General features: G+C 45.4%; 1 protein-coding gene across 3 annotated transcripts in view; it reads left to right on the top strand.

Annotated features, from left to right (window-relative positions):
• KCNJ16 (potassium inwardly rectifying channel subfamily J member 16) overlaps positions 1-11,089 on the top strand; it is a 62,240-nt gene extending 51,151 nt beyond the window's left edge. For all 3 annotated transcript variants that reach the window (XM_043905682.1, XM_043905680.1, XM_043905683.1), the window contains one exon: positions 9,442-11,089. In XM_043905682.1, coding sequence (XP_043761617.1) covers positions 9,541-10,803 — 1,263 coding nt within the window. In that variant the 5' untranslated portion in view covers positions 9,442-9,540 and the 3' untranslated portion in view covers positions 10,804-11,089. The remainder of the gene's footprint in view (positions 1-9,441) is intronic.
• Positions 11,090-12,337: the final 1,248 nt, after the last annotated feature.

Here is a 12,337-nt window from a genome sequence, read left to right as displayed (position 1 = left end):
AGTTTAATAGGTTTTGGAAAGGGGAAGGGAGACAAGGCGGCGCTGAGGGACAAGAGCCACTTTAGGTGCCTGTTGAACTTGAACTATATACTCTGCTGCATGTAGCCCTGATCTGTGGCCATCTGCTTTCATGATTTCTCCAGCAGCCAAACCTGACCCAACTCTCTCTTCCCCCACTTCCTTGTTTTAAATGAGATCTGGTTTTACTTAGATGAATTAAATGTCACTATATTTGTTTCTGTGAATTGTTCCAGCAAAAGTTACAGCATCAGTGTCTGACTTTGAATGTCCGTAAGACTGTCAGCCTCTCTGGGCTATTTATAGTTGCCTTTTAAAAGTTCTAATACATGCTTTTAGACAGCGATTGGTTTCCTTTCCCTTTAAAGGGCCTCAGAATCGGGATGCTTTAAAGTACCAGCTGAAAATACCTGTTTATTCTTTTTTTTTTTTTTGCAGAAGGAATGCATGTTCATTGTAAAATTTTAGAAAATGTTGATAGACAAATTAGAAGAAAAAAGGGGAGAAAAAGTATATCATACCAGAGAGGGTCACAATCCTTAGTTTGTTTATATCATTCTGTCTTTTCTCCATGTTTAAATGTATTTAAACTTAAAAAAAATTATATTGTACAAGATGTTTTATAGTCCTCTTTCATTTTTTTCCACCAAACAATATGTTTTCTATTTTTTCTGTCATGCTTCTACTCTATCACATTTAATGGCTACATTAAAAGTAATGAGTAATGATACAATTGTACCATTACCTATGAAACAAGCCCACATTTATTAGATGGTAAGCCATATCTACAATCTGCTACTACAAAGAGCCCTAAAAATTAGCCACCTCTCTCTGCTCATTCATGATGGTTTCTTCAGGATAAACTGTTACAAGTGGAATTGCTAGATCTGAAACTGTACCAAATTCACACACTGTTGTCACATGCAGCCAACTCACTTCCAGAAATAGTTCAAATTATATATATATATATATATGTATATGTGTATATACACACACACACACACACACATATATACATACATACGCACACATACACACACACACATACACATATATGTGGGCTTCCCCCTGCAGGAGGGCATGGCAACCGCTCCAGTATTCTTGCCTGAAGAATCCCATGGACAGAGGAGCCTGGTGGGCTGCAGTCCGTGGGGTCCTAAAGAGTTGGGCATGACTGAAGTGATTGACCACACATGCACACATACGCGCACGTGTGTGTGTGTGTGTATGTATATATATATATGTATGTATGTATATATACATTCTGTGGTTAATTTGTTAAGTCATGTCTAACTGTTTTGCCATCCCATGAACTGTAGCCCACCAGGCTCCTCTGTCCATGGGATTCTCCAGGCAAGAATACTAGAGTGGGTTGCCATTTCCTTCTCCAGGGGAGCTTCCCGACCCGGGGGTTGAACACACATCTCCTGTGTGTCCTGCATTACTAGGTGGATTCTTTACCACTGCACTACCTGGGAAACCCCTATATTTTATCTTTGAAATAAAAATATAATAGCATGCATTTGCATTAGGAGAACCACATTTCTAATCATTCAATCATCTTTTTAATAAGTTCTATTAAACACTTTTTACTGCCAGACATTTTTTTTTTTTTGATCTCCATATGCCCGTCCTTTAACTTCACTGCTGGAGGACTGTATTGTGGAGCTTGGACCGTACCCCGTGGTAACAGGAGAAGGGTTGTTTACATTTCAGGATAATCACACTGGATGAAAGAGACAAGAGACGAAGGCCATTGTGGAGACCAGGTGAACCCATGTTCTTTCCTGATCAGGGAAGCTTGAATTCAGCGACAAAATAACACAGATGGGTTCCTGCGGTGGTAGGTTCTTATGAGAACCAGGTCTTAAAGCCATCCAAGAACCAAGGGCAGCGCAGCCAGCCTACAGCTAGCAACAGTGAGCGCCGTAACAAGGAGCATGACGCAAGCAGACAAACAGGGCAACAGGGCCTGTGCTGAGAGCCTCGGTACCCACGGCAGGAGCCGATCTCTCCTGGCTGAGGAGCATCTCTCAGCTCCAGTGCCAGCTCCTGGACCCAACCTGCTCTGCTCCCCTTGGGAAACGGCGCTCCCCTTGGCCTCCAGCCACCCTGCAGATCCCTCATTCACCTTGCTCTCTCTGTGGTATTTACTCCACACTCCGTGATCGTCTCCTTTTATTATTTATCAATGCCCAACTCGCAAATGCAAAGGTGGGTGCATGCATACTTGCTAAGTGGCTTCAGTCACGCCTGACTCTTTGCGGCCTCATGGACCATAGCCCACCAGGCTCCTCTGTTCATGGCATTCTCCAGGCAAGAATAGTGGAGTGGGTTGCCATTCCCTCCTCCAGGGGATCTTCCTGACCCAGGGATTGAACCCCAGTCTCTTGTGTCTCTTGCGTCGCAGGCAGGTTCTGTACTGCTTGTGCCTCCCGGGAAGCACCACAAAGGTGGCTCGTTCATTCTTGAAGGTGCGTAGGTCAAACACACAGCAGAAGCTCAATTTTTAAAAAAATTAATTCAAAAAAAATGCAAAATAAGAAAAAAAAAATCACAAATTTTCCACTGGAGTTTTGGAGACCACTGGGGAAAGGCTTTCCTTACACAACGAGGGGAAATTGAACTGTGGTCTCTCAAAGAGACATTAAGATGTCACGATATCCATGAGAATCTGGATCCAACTCAAGGTAAAATAAACTCTAAGCCACAAGGGCTGACACCTAACCGAGATGGGATGGCAGGCTTATTTTCAAGATGAGAACAGTAAACACCTTCAGAGCCGGCTCAGTAATGCAGGTACATAGCATTTAAAACAGAAGACAGCATGATAAGCTGTTGGAGAATTATTTTGTTAACATTGCTGAGCTTGTCAGTCTTGTTTCCTTTAGGTTGCTTCCTCAGAGCAAATAGCAATAAAATTCTTAAACTGAGCTGGAAGTATATGTACCGTGTATATAGGGTGTGTGTGTGTGTGTTTGTGTGTGTGTGTGTGTGTGTGTGTAGAACAAGGTCTAGGGAATTTTCTATTTGGTAGTAGTTGTGAACTGATGCTTTTGAACTGTGGTGTGGGAGAAGACTCTTGAGAGTCCCTTGGACTACAAGGAGATCCAATCAGTCCATCCTAAAGGAGATCAGTCCTGGGTGTTCATGGGAAGGACTGATGCTGAAGCTGAAACTCCAATACTTTGGCCACCTGATGCAAAGAGCTGACTCATTAAAGAAGACACTGATGCTGGGAAAGATTGAAGGTGGGAGGAGAAGGGGACGACAGAGGATGAGACAACAGAGGTTGCGTGGCATCACTGACTCAATGGGCATGAGTTTGAACAGGCTCTGGGAGTTGCAGATGGGCAGGGGAGCCTGGTGGGCTGCAGCTTGTGGGGTCACAGAGTCTGATACGACTGAGCGACTGAGCTGAGCTGAATAGTTGTGAAAGTGACACAGCCCCTAGGGTTTTGGGGAAGCGGTGGAAGGACAGACAAGTGGCCCAGGTGGCTTCACCGCGGGAAGCAGTGGTGACAACCACAGCTCTGGGGGCCATGCACTGTCTGTGTCTGTTCTTGTTTAGTCACTAAGTCATGTCTTTCCAACTCCACAGACTGCAGCCCGCCAGGCTCCTCTGTCCATGGCATTCTCCAGGCAAGAATGCTGGGTTGGGTTGCCTTTTCCTCCTCCAGGGGATCTTCCCAACTCAGGGATGGAACCCAAGTCTCCTGCACTGCAGGCAGATTCTCTACCATCTGAGCCATGAGGGAAGCCCAAAGGAAAAGAGGGCTGCAAAAAGGACCTCCAGATAAAGCTAATAGCAATACCACTAGGGTTGGGTTTTTGCATCGTTCCAACATCTCCCTTCTCAGCTTCTCCTTAAGTTCGCTGATAACATATTATAACATATGTTATAATACATATGCATTTTATAGTTAATATATATATTATAATATATTTAACATATATGTTATCAGTGAACTTAAGGAGACGCTGAGTATGAAACCCCTCTATTCAATGTAAAACTTTGTAAATTGATTCAGAAAGGGAAGCTGTAAGATCATATCTGGGAAGAGGTAAAATCCATGGTTACTGAGAAGTTGGACCAGGGTTGGAGAGGTAGGGGTAGGAGGGGAAAGGGAACAGAGACGGAATAGAAGCTCGATGTGTAGCCATGGCTACTCCGGGGGGTGTGAGAACAGCTGAGAAGGGAACATGAGATGTTATGGATTTGTCAGCAAGGGAGACAGGGGTAGGTGGAGAAGGACGAGCTGCATCTTGCAGGGAGTGGGTGAAGCAGATGTTCAGTGACTGAGCATCAGGCCCACCTAAGAGCATCTCAGTGTCTTACTGACGATTCCAGGCAAGGTCAGGCTCGGGCTTAATTCCAAGACAAGAAGTTGTGGGACAGGTTTTGTGCAAAATAGCTTGTTTGGGTCCTCTCCTAACTCATTAGCATCCCTCTTTCTTGCCTCTTTACCAACCAGAACCCACCCACATGCCCCTGGATCACACCTCTCCTGAGCTCCCACTCCCCTCCTCCCCCCCTCACCCCACAGACTGCTGCCAAGCACATCCTCAAACACCATGACCTGCAAGGAGAATTCAGGTCACCCTCTCTAATCTCTGCCCTGTCAACTCTCACGTTTCCACTAAAATTTACCCTATCTAACAGTTTTGCCAGGAAAGTAACTTGATTCTGGATGACTTCATGAAAGTCATTTACACTGGAAAGAAAGCACTTGTTCATCTCAAAGGCCACAGATGTGAATAAGTGAGTGTTATTGAAGATGTTTTAGACTTTTATTGGTGCTGCCTCTCCAATTATACAGAGATGATTACTATTGCTATTCATATATTTATATTAAGCAGAGGCTAGTGACCAGATCAAATTTTATTACGAAGGTGACAGAGGATTGTAAAGTCTTAGCCACTGTGTTATACCCTCAATGTGCTAATGAGAAGCTTAGGCCTGAAGAACTATTTACAGAGTATTCTGCTTGGTAAACGACTTGAGTGTGAGAGTATATAGCAAAATGGCAGATCTGTTTCAAAACTGGTGAGTCTGACTGAGGCGTTTTTGTGCATTGAGAATAGGAGACAGATAGGCAGGCTGCTCCTCTGTTTTGCTGAAAAATATTCCCTGTCATTTCTATGTGCATGCTCCGATGCTCAGTCGTGTCCGACTCTTTGTGACCCCACGGACTGTATAGCCCGCCAGGCTCCTCTCTCCAGAGGATTTCCCAGGCAAGAATACCGGAGTGGGTTGCCATTTCCTCCTCCAGGGGATCTTCCTGACCCAGGGATCGAACCCCCATCTCCCGTGCCTGGGCAGGTGGGTTCTTTACCACTGAGCCGCCTTCTGTACCCATGTACTTTACTGGTAAGGGTTTCTCCCTGAATTCACACAAAGATCTGAAAACCTGGGGCCTAACAGCAGATGTCACTGGGCAGAGCAGATCAAGGGACGCTTTTTAATGTCTTTACTTCGCACACTGAGCAAGGTTGGAGAAAAGTCGTCATGAGGACTGGCTCTCCTCACCCTTCTAACTCTCTTTCTCTCACCTATGTGTCAGCAGTTCCCTCCTAAGTTTCTTTGAAAGTTGTGATGAACTAGGATGCTGTTTTCAGGAAGATCCACCCTCCTCACTGTGTGTTGCTTCCTACTCAAGTCACGTCTGTAAAAGAACTCCACGTCAGGACAAAGTCCATATAACATTGAAGATCCTTTCCTATCTCTCTCATTAATCGCCAGGCAAGATAGCTTGAAACTGGTGTAGAAAAGGGGACCTTAGATCTAGCATTTGTTTTTGAACTTTATAGCCCACCATTTTGTAATTTCAGTGATCAAATTTCCATTTTGTTAAAAAAAAAAGGAGTTTTGCAGGGAATGAAATAGCCACCATTAGTTTTAGGAGACCAAGGAATAAAGCATGCAAAAGGAAATATAGAATCAGGAACACTGAAGATAGTTTTGCACGAGTGGTTTGTTGCTCCGTCGTGGCCAACTTATTGCGACCCCACAGGTTGTGGTCCCCCAGGCTGTTCTCTTCAGGGGGTTTTCCAGGCATGAATACCGGAGTGGGCTGCTATTTCCTCCTCCCGACCCAGGGATCGGACCCAAGTCTCCTGTGTCTCCTGCATTGGCAGGGGGACCTTTATCACTAGCACCACCTGGGAAGCCCTGAAAATAGTTTTTCATGATGGAATTGATGGTGGCAAGATGATTTTGAAAGCATTCAGGTAATTTTAAAGCCCAGCTTTAATTCTGAGGAAAACAAATGTTAACTATAGAAATGTCCAGTCAATCAGCAAACCTTATCTTCTGTTCTTTATCCATAAACTATTAGAAAAATGCTCAAGTTAACACAACACATGAAACAAGAGACTAAAAAAAAAAAAACACCTACATTGTTTCTACCCATTTTGACAACAGGGCCTTTGTAAGCATCTTAGCTCATGGTGTAAGGCTAAAAAATGGTTAACACTAAATAAATCAGTTTCACTGTCATCTATCATTTAGCTTAAAGGACATTGCCTTTTAGGAAATGCATCATTTACATGGTGGGAAAATTGAAGGATAGATGAATAAATTGTACACATTTAAACAGAATCTGAACACTTTTTTCTGGACAAGCTGAAATGTATGATCAGGATAATAAACCACAGCAGAGGACCTGATGGTTTCAGGAACAGAATTCTCACAGCTGTTAACTTGTATCCCTGACATTGTTACATTATGCAGAAATAATTTTCCCACAGATTCACATTTGCTCACTTGTAGCTTGTATTAATTGAAACTTCATTCACCAATTAGCATACTGTGGAAGGTATTTTTAAAAAGGGCTTGTTTATAACAGTTGTTGGCGCTACTGAAACTCTGAGCGATGCCAAGCAAATGCCATTTCAAAGAAAAACCTCTCTTTTTCCTTTTGGCAGCAGGAAACAGCAGAGTGTCTCACAGCAGCTCTTGATTTATGACTCCCACGATGGGTGCAGCTCCCTTGAAGGAACTGGGTTAGAAGGAAACATGGATGAAGAGAACAGCCCTATCTCTGAATCGGCTTCTTAATTTGCAGTCCTGTGGGCCTCTGATGAGACTTGCATTCTCATGCCTCCAGTGATCAGATGAGGGAGGAGACACTGACCACCTTGAATAGCTTCCTGTTTGTAATGTGTCCATCCGAGGCACATCAGTCAAACCCACAAAGAATCCTGCATCCTGTGGGCAACATTTGTGGAAATAGTTGTTTTTTTTTTTTTTTTTAAGTGTATTTTTAATTGGAGGATAATTGCTTTGCAATACTGTGCTGGTTTCAGCCGTATCTCAGCATGAATCGCCCGTAGGTACACACGTGTGCCCTCCCTCCTCAACGCCCCTCCCAGCTCCCACCCCTTCCCACCCTCTAGGGCATCACAGGGCATGGGGATATTTTGCCTTCAACATTTCAGGATGGGTTTGCTCAGCCGTGGGCCACATCCTGAAAGTATGCAGTTGTCTCCCCAAAATGTAGTTGAAGAGCTGAACAAAGACACGTGACTAATCAAGGCAGATCTGAAGGCTGGTGGGTGAGGCAGCCGGAGGCAGCCGGACGGACAGGGAGAACTTGGACATGCCTCCCAGGACATCTTGGCTGTAGGCAGAGTGTCCATCCTCACAATGGGCCACCAGACAAAGTGCTTATTGTAAAGTGGGCCTGGTCCCTGGAGAAGAGGAAAAATGATTCCTGTTGACTTTGGGGGTGGGGGGTGGATTAACTCATTCCTCCCTTTCATCATGGGAAGGCACTGGATAAATACTTGATGATTAATTTCTTTGGTTGGTTTCAAGGTGGACGTGTCTCAATGTCTGGAATAATATTTATTCCTGTGAAATTTTCTAGGCAGCCAAGCAACAGGGTCCTCTAGTACAACGTCTCCCCCCTCCTCCACTCTCCCCCACCTGGCAGGTAGATGGTGCAGAAAACAGGTTCTAGTAACTACTGAACCATTAGCACTGGGCCCCCGTGACTTGGCTTTTTTGGCAGAGGAGTAACTAAAGACCACTCAGTATTGAATTATTTAAACTTACTTTGAGTTGAGCTGGAAAACCATTGACCTATACCGAAGATGCTGAAAGCAATAATAACTGTATGTATCAATTATTAATATAACTTGATCTTTAAAGATTGAATGGATTTGGAGGGAGGAAAACGACTTTGCCCAGGCAGGGCTGTGAAAACCTTAGGCACACAGTGAAGAGCTGGGGGAGAGGGTCCAACTGCAGCACGCTCCCTTTAAGAGGGAAGCAAGATGAGCGGCCTTGGCAAATCTTCGGCTTCTATTCAGAGAGAAAGAGAAGAGCTTCCAGTGTCAGAGAAAAAAAGGAAAGAAAGAAGAAAAAAAAAAGTATGGATGTTTTGAAACAAAGACAGGAGCAATTTTATACTTTATTGAAAGCTTACCTGGGAGTGGTTTTAACTCCTCCAGGGTAAAGAAAGATTTTTTTTTTCCCTCTCAAAACTAAAGGAGGAGCTAGGGTAAAGTTGAGTCTGGAACAGCATCCTTGTCAGTTCTGTTCTGCTCTGTCCTGGGAACTACACAAGGAAGAAATACCTCTGTGGAAGAGAGAGGAGGCTGCAGATACAGAAGACAAGGGACCATCTATGATACAACCTGTATGTAAGTTACACTGTACCAGTAAGGTAGAAACCCCCTCTTTTCTTGTTAATTTTTATTGGAGCATAGTTGCTTTACAACGTTGCTAGCTAGTTTCTGGTGTGAAGGGGAATGCATGAGTCACAGGTGAACATATCCCCCTGCCTTTTGGCTTCCATCCCCCTCAGGCCACCACAGTGCATTAGGCAGAGTTCCCTGTGCTGTATGGATGTGATCATTAGCTATCTATTTTATAATATTTTATATACCATATCAGTTGCATATATGTGTCAACCCCAATCTCCCAGTTCCTCCCTGCTCACCACCCTTCCGAACATAAAAACTCTTATTTGCTTCCTTTTTCTAAGGAAAACCATCTGACTTAAACAGAAAGCCTCTAAGATGGCTAGACAAATACATGAATTCTGTTTTGCCTTTTTACATTATAGATTGTTTTGTTTTCTAAATGTCCTCAGGCAGAAGAGTCTACAAAATGAAGACAATTTTTTTTTTTTTTAACGTTGGGTCAGAAGAGGCCGTGAGGCCTCATTTGGGATAATCACAGTGTTTACTGAAGCCTTATGCATATATAAAAATGTTATTTTCTCTAATTGCATAGTTTGCTCCTGTAATGACTGAGTTGGATTCTAAACTGAAATGAGTGATCAATACTTAAGGTCTCTGCCGTTCAGATGAAGTCTGAGCTGTTTCAGACGGCATCAAATTGCTTCGAATTGGGCCAATTGCTCTAAACGAGATTGAAAGCTAAAGAAGCGTGTGGAATTTTCTGTTTTTCAGGTTTGAAGTGAAAAAAACCCAAACTCGCAAAGAGCAGCGCTCCTCGGACCCTTGCTTCCCCAGCAGTCACCCGGACATACCCCAAGGGCGCCGGCGAGCATGAGCTACTACGGCGGCAGCTACCCCATCGTGAGCGTGGACCCCAGGTGCCCGGGCCACAGCCCGGAGCGCCTCCTGGCCGAGAAGCGCAGAGCGAGGCGGCGCCTGCTGCACAAAGACGGCAGCTGCAATGTGTACTTCAAGCACATTTTCGGGGAGTGGGGCAGCTACGTGGTGGACATCTTCACCACCCTCGTGGACATCAAGTGGCGCCACATGTTCGTGATCTTCTCGCTGTCCTACGTCCTCTCCTGGCTGGCCTTCGGCTCGGTCTTCTGGCTCATAGCCTTCCACCACGGCGACCTGCAGGACGAGGGCCCGGGTGCCACGCCCTGCGTGGACAACGTCCACTCCTTCACGGCGGCCTTCCTCTTCTCCCTGGAGACCCAGACCACCATCGGCTACGGCCACCGCTGCGTCACCGAGGAGTGCCCGGTGGCCGTGCTGACCGTCATCCTGCAGTCCATCCTGAGCTGCGTCATCAACACCTTCATCATCGGGGCGGCCCTGGCCAAGATGGCCACCGCCCGGAAGAGGGCGCAGACCATCCGGTTCAGCTACTTCGCGCTGGTGGGCATGAGGGACGGCAAGCTCTGCCTCATGTGGCGCATCGGCGACTTCCGCCCCAACCACGTGGTGGAGGGCACGGTCCGCGCGCAGCTGCTGCGCTACGCGGAGGACGGCGAGGGGCGCATGACCATGGCCTTCAAGGACCTGAGGCTGCTCAACGACCAGATCATCCTCGTCACCCCGGTGACCGTCGTGCACGAGATCGACCGCGACAGCCCCCTCTACGCGCTCGACCGGAAGGCCGTGGCCAGGGATAACTTTGAGATCCTGGTGACGTTCATCTACACCGGGGACTCCACCGGGACGTCCCACCAGTCCCGGAGCTCCTACGTGCCCCGCGAGATCCTCTGGGGCCACAGGTTCCACGACATCTTGGAAGTGAAGAGGAAGTACTACAAGGTGAACTGCCTGCAGTTCGAAGGCAGCGTGGAGGTCTACGCCCCCTTCTGCAGCGCCAAGCAGCTCGACTGGAAAGACCAGCAGCTCCACAGCGTGGAAAAGGCCCCGCCCGTGCGAGGGTCTGCCCCGCCCGACGCCAAGGTCAGAAGAAGGTCGTTCAGTGCCGTGGCCATTGTCAGCAGCTCGGAAAACCCAGAGGAGACCACCCCCTCCGCCCCTGAGGAGTGTAAGGAAGCACCCTACCAGAAGGCCCTGCTGACCTTAAATAGGATTTCCGTAGAATCCCAAATGTAGTCCTGAATCCTAACTGTGAGGGCTGCCTACCACGCAGTGGTTCTTACTCTCTAGCCAATCACCGTAAGGCAACTGGTTATAAACAGAGCTTTTGAAGAATGTGACACCTGTCTTTGATGGTGATGAGAGATAAATAGAGCAGGTTAAATAATAAAAGATATCTAAACATTGCATTGTATACAATTGCTTAATTTTTTTTTTTTTTGGCTAGCAACTGTTATATTAGGGAGGCTATCAAGAAGCCTAATTGATTAATTTAAATTTCATCTCTTTTAATTATTCCATACACTTGTATTATCTGTTGGAAGTATAATATTTCAGTAGTAAGGAACAAAGATAGGATACGAGGACAAATAATAATAGAGAGTAGAAAGGAAAATAGCATGAATGATAAAATTTTAAACATATCCAAATTGATAGTGTAATGAGCTACCTATAAAAACCTTATGTCTTACAATCAAGATGTGCAAGGAATGCATTCAGTAACTTGTGATGTTGAGCTGTTTCACTGTGAACTCACCCGACCCGTTTGAGTCACCGTGTTCCCCCCTCCGAGGGTCTTGGTATCAGATGGCAGAGAATGTATCTGTAAGAAGTAGTCCTATCACCAAGTTCTGACAGAGCCTCTGTGCCACTGACCAGGGGATGATCAAAAATGACTAGAAGTTACTTTTTCTCTCATCCATAAGGCAGAAGAAAAGTTGGCATTACTTTTCAGAGAGAGATTTCTCTCTCAAACGCCCTGGGTGATTGACTCCAAGGAGTGGCCGTATGTGGATGAGCAGGCGGCAAACAGGAGTTTTGTAAGGCCGGTGTCGAGGGGGCTTCTTCCGCCCACCCGCCCCCTCCTTCTCTGAGGACTGGAGGAAGGATCAGGATCGCAGAGGTGGGGTGAAGAGTTGGAGAGCCATAAACAGTCTCAGACTCTCAGAGAGAAAGCATGTCCCTGTGTCCTGAAAGATTGGAGCTCTGGCTACACACGGGATGGGACCTTTTTTATTTTTATTTTTTGGGCAGTTGGGTGGGGCGTTAGGAGGTGGGGAGACTGTGAGGAGAAAAGTCTTTATTTTCGCTTACAAGCAATTATGTATATTTTGTATCTCGGTCACTTTAGAAAACAGAAACAACTTAAACTCGGGATTTTAATAACCCTTCCTTGGAACTTGGAACCATCATTTAAATGAAGGATTTTGTGAAATATAATTAAGGTGATTCTAATGCACATTTTGAAGCAGATCAGCTAAGTGCTTCGGAATTGCTTAAATTGTAGGGCAGGAGATAAACGTGTACACTCTATTTCCATGTTAAGAGATGTTAATCATGATTACTTTAAACACAAACCCGATCACCTAGGAATGAAGAGTCACTGTAAGCTTTATCAACTGAAGAATTATCAGCTACCTTCAGAATTATCTGTATGATTTTTTTCCATTGTTGCTGACCCGACATTAAGTATATGCCACAGTTCTCTTTTCGTTTATTTTATATAAATATAAATATGTATACACATAGTTTTTGCTTTTTTCTGGAAAAT

This window comes from Cervus elaphus, chromosome 5, assembly GCF_910594005.1.
Source record: "Cervus elaphus chromosome 5, mCerEla1.1, whole genome shotgun sequence".
NCBI lineage: Eukaryota > Metazoa > Chordata > Mammalia > Artiodactyla > Cervidae > Cervus > Cervus elaphus.
Note: the sequence above shows the minus strand (reverse complement) of the source record. Positions and strands in the feature narration are given on the sequence as shown.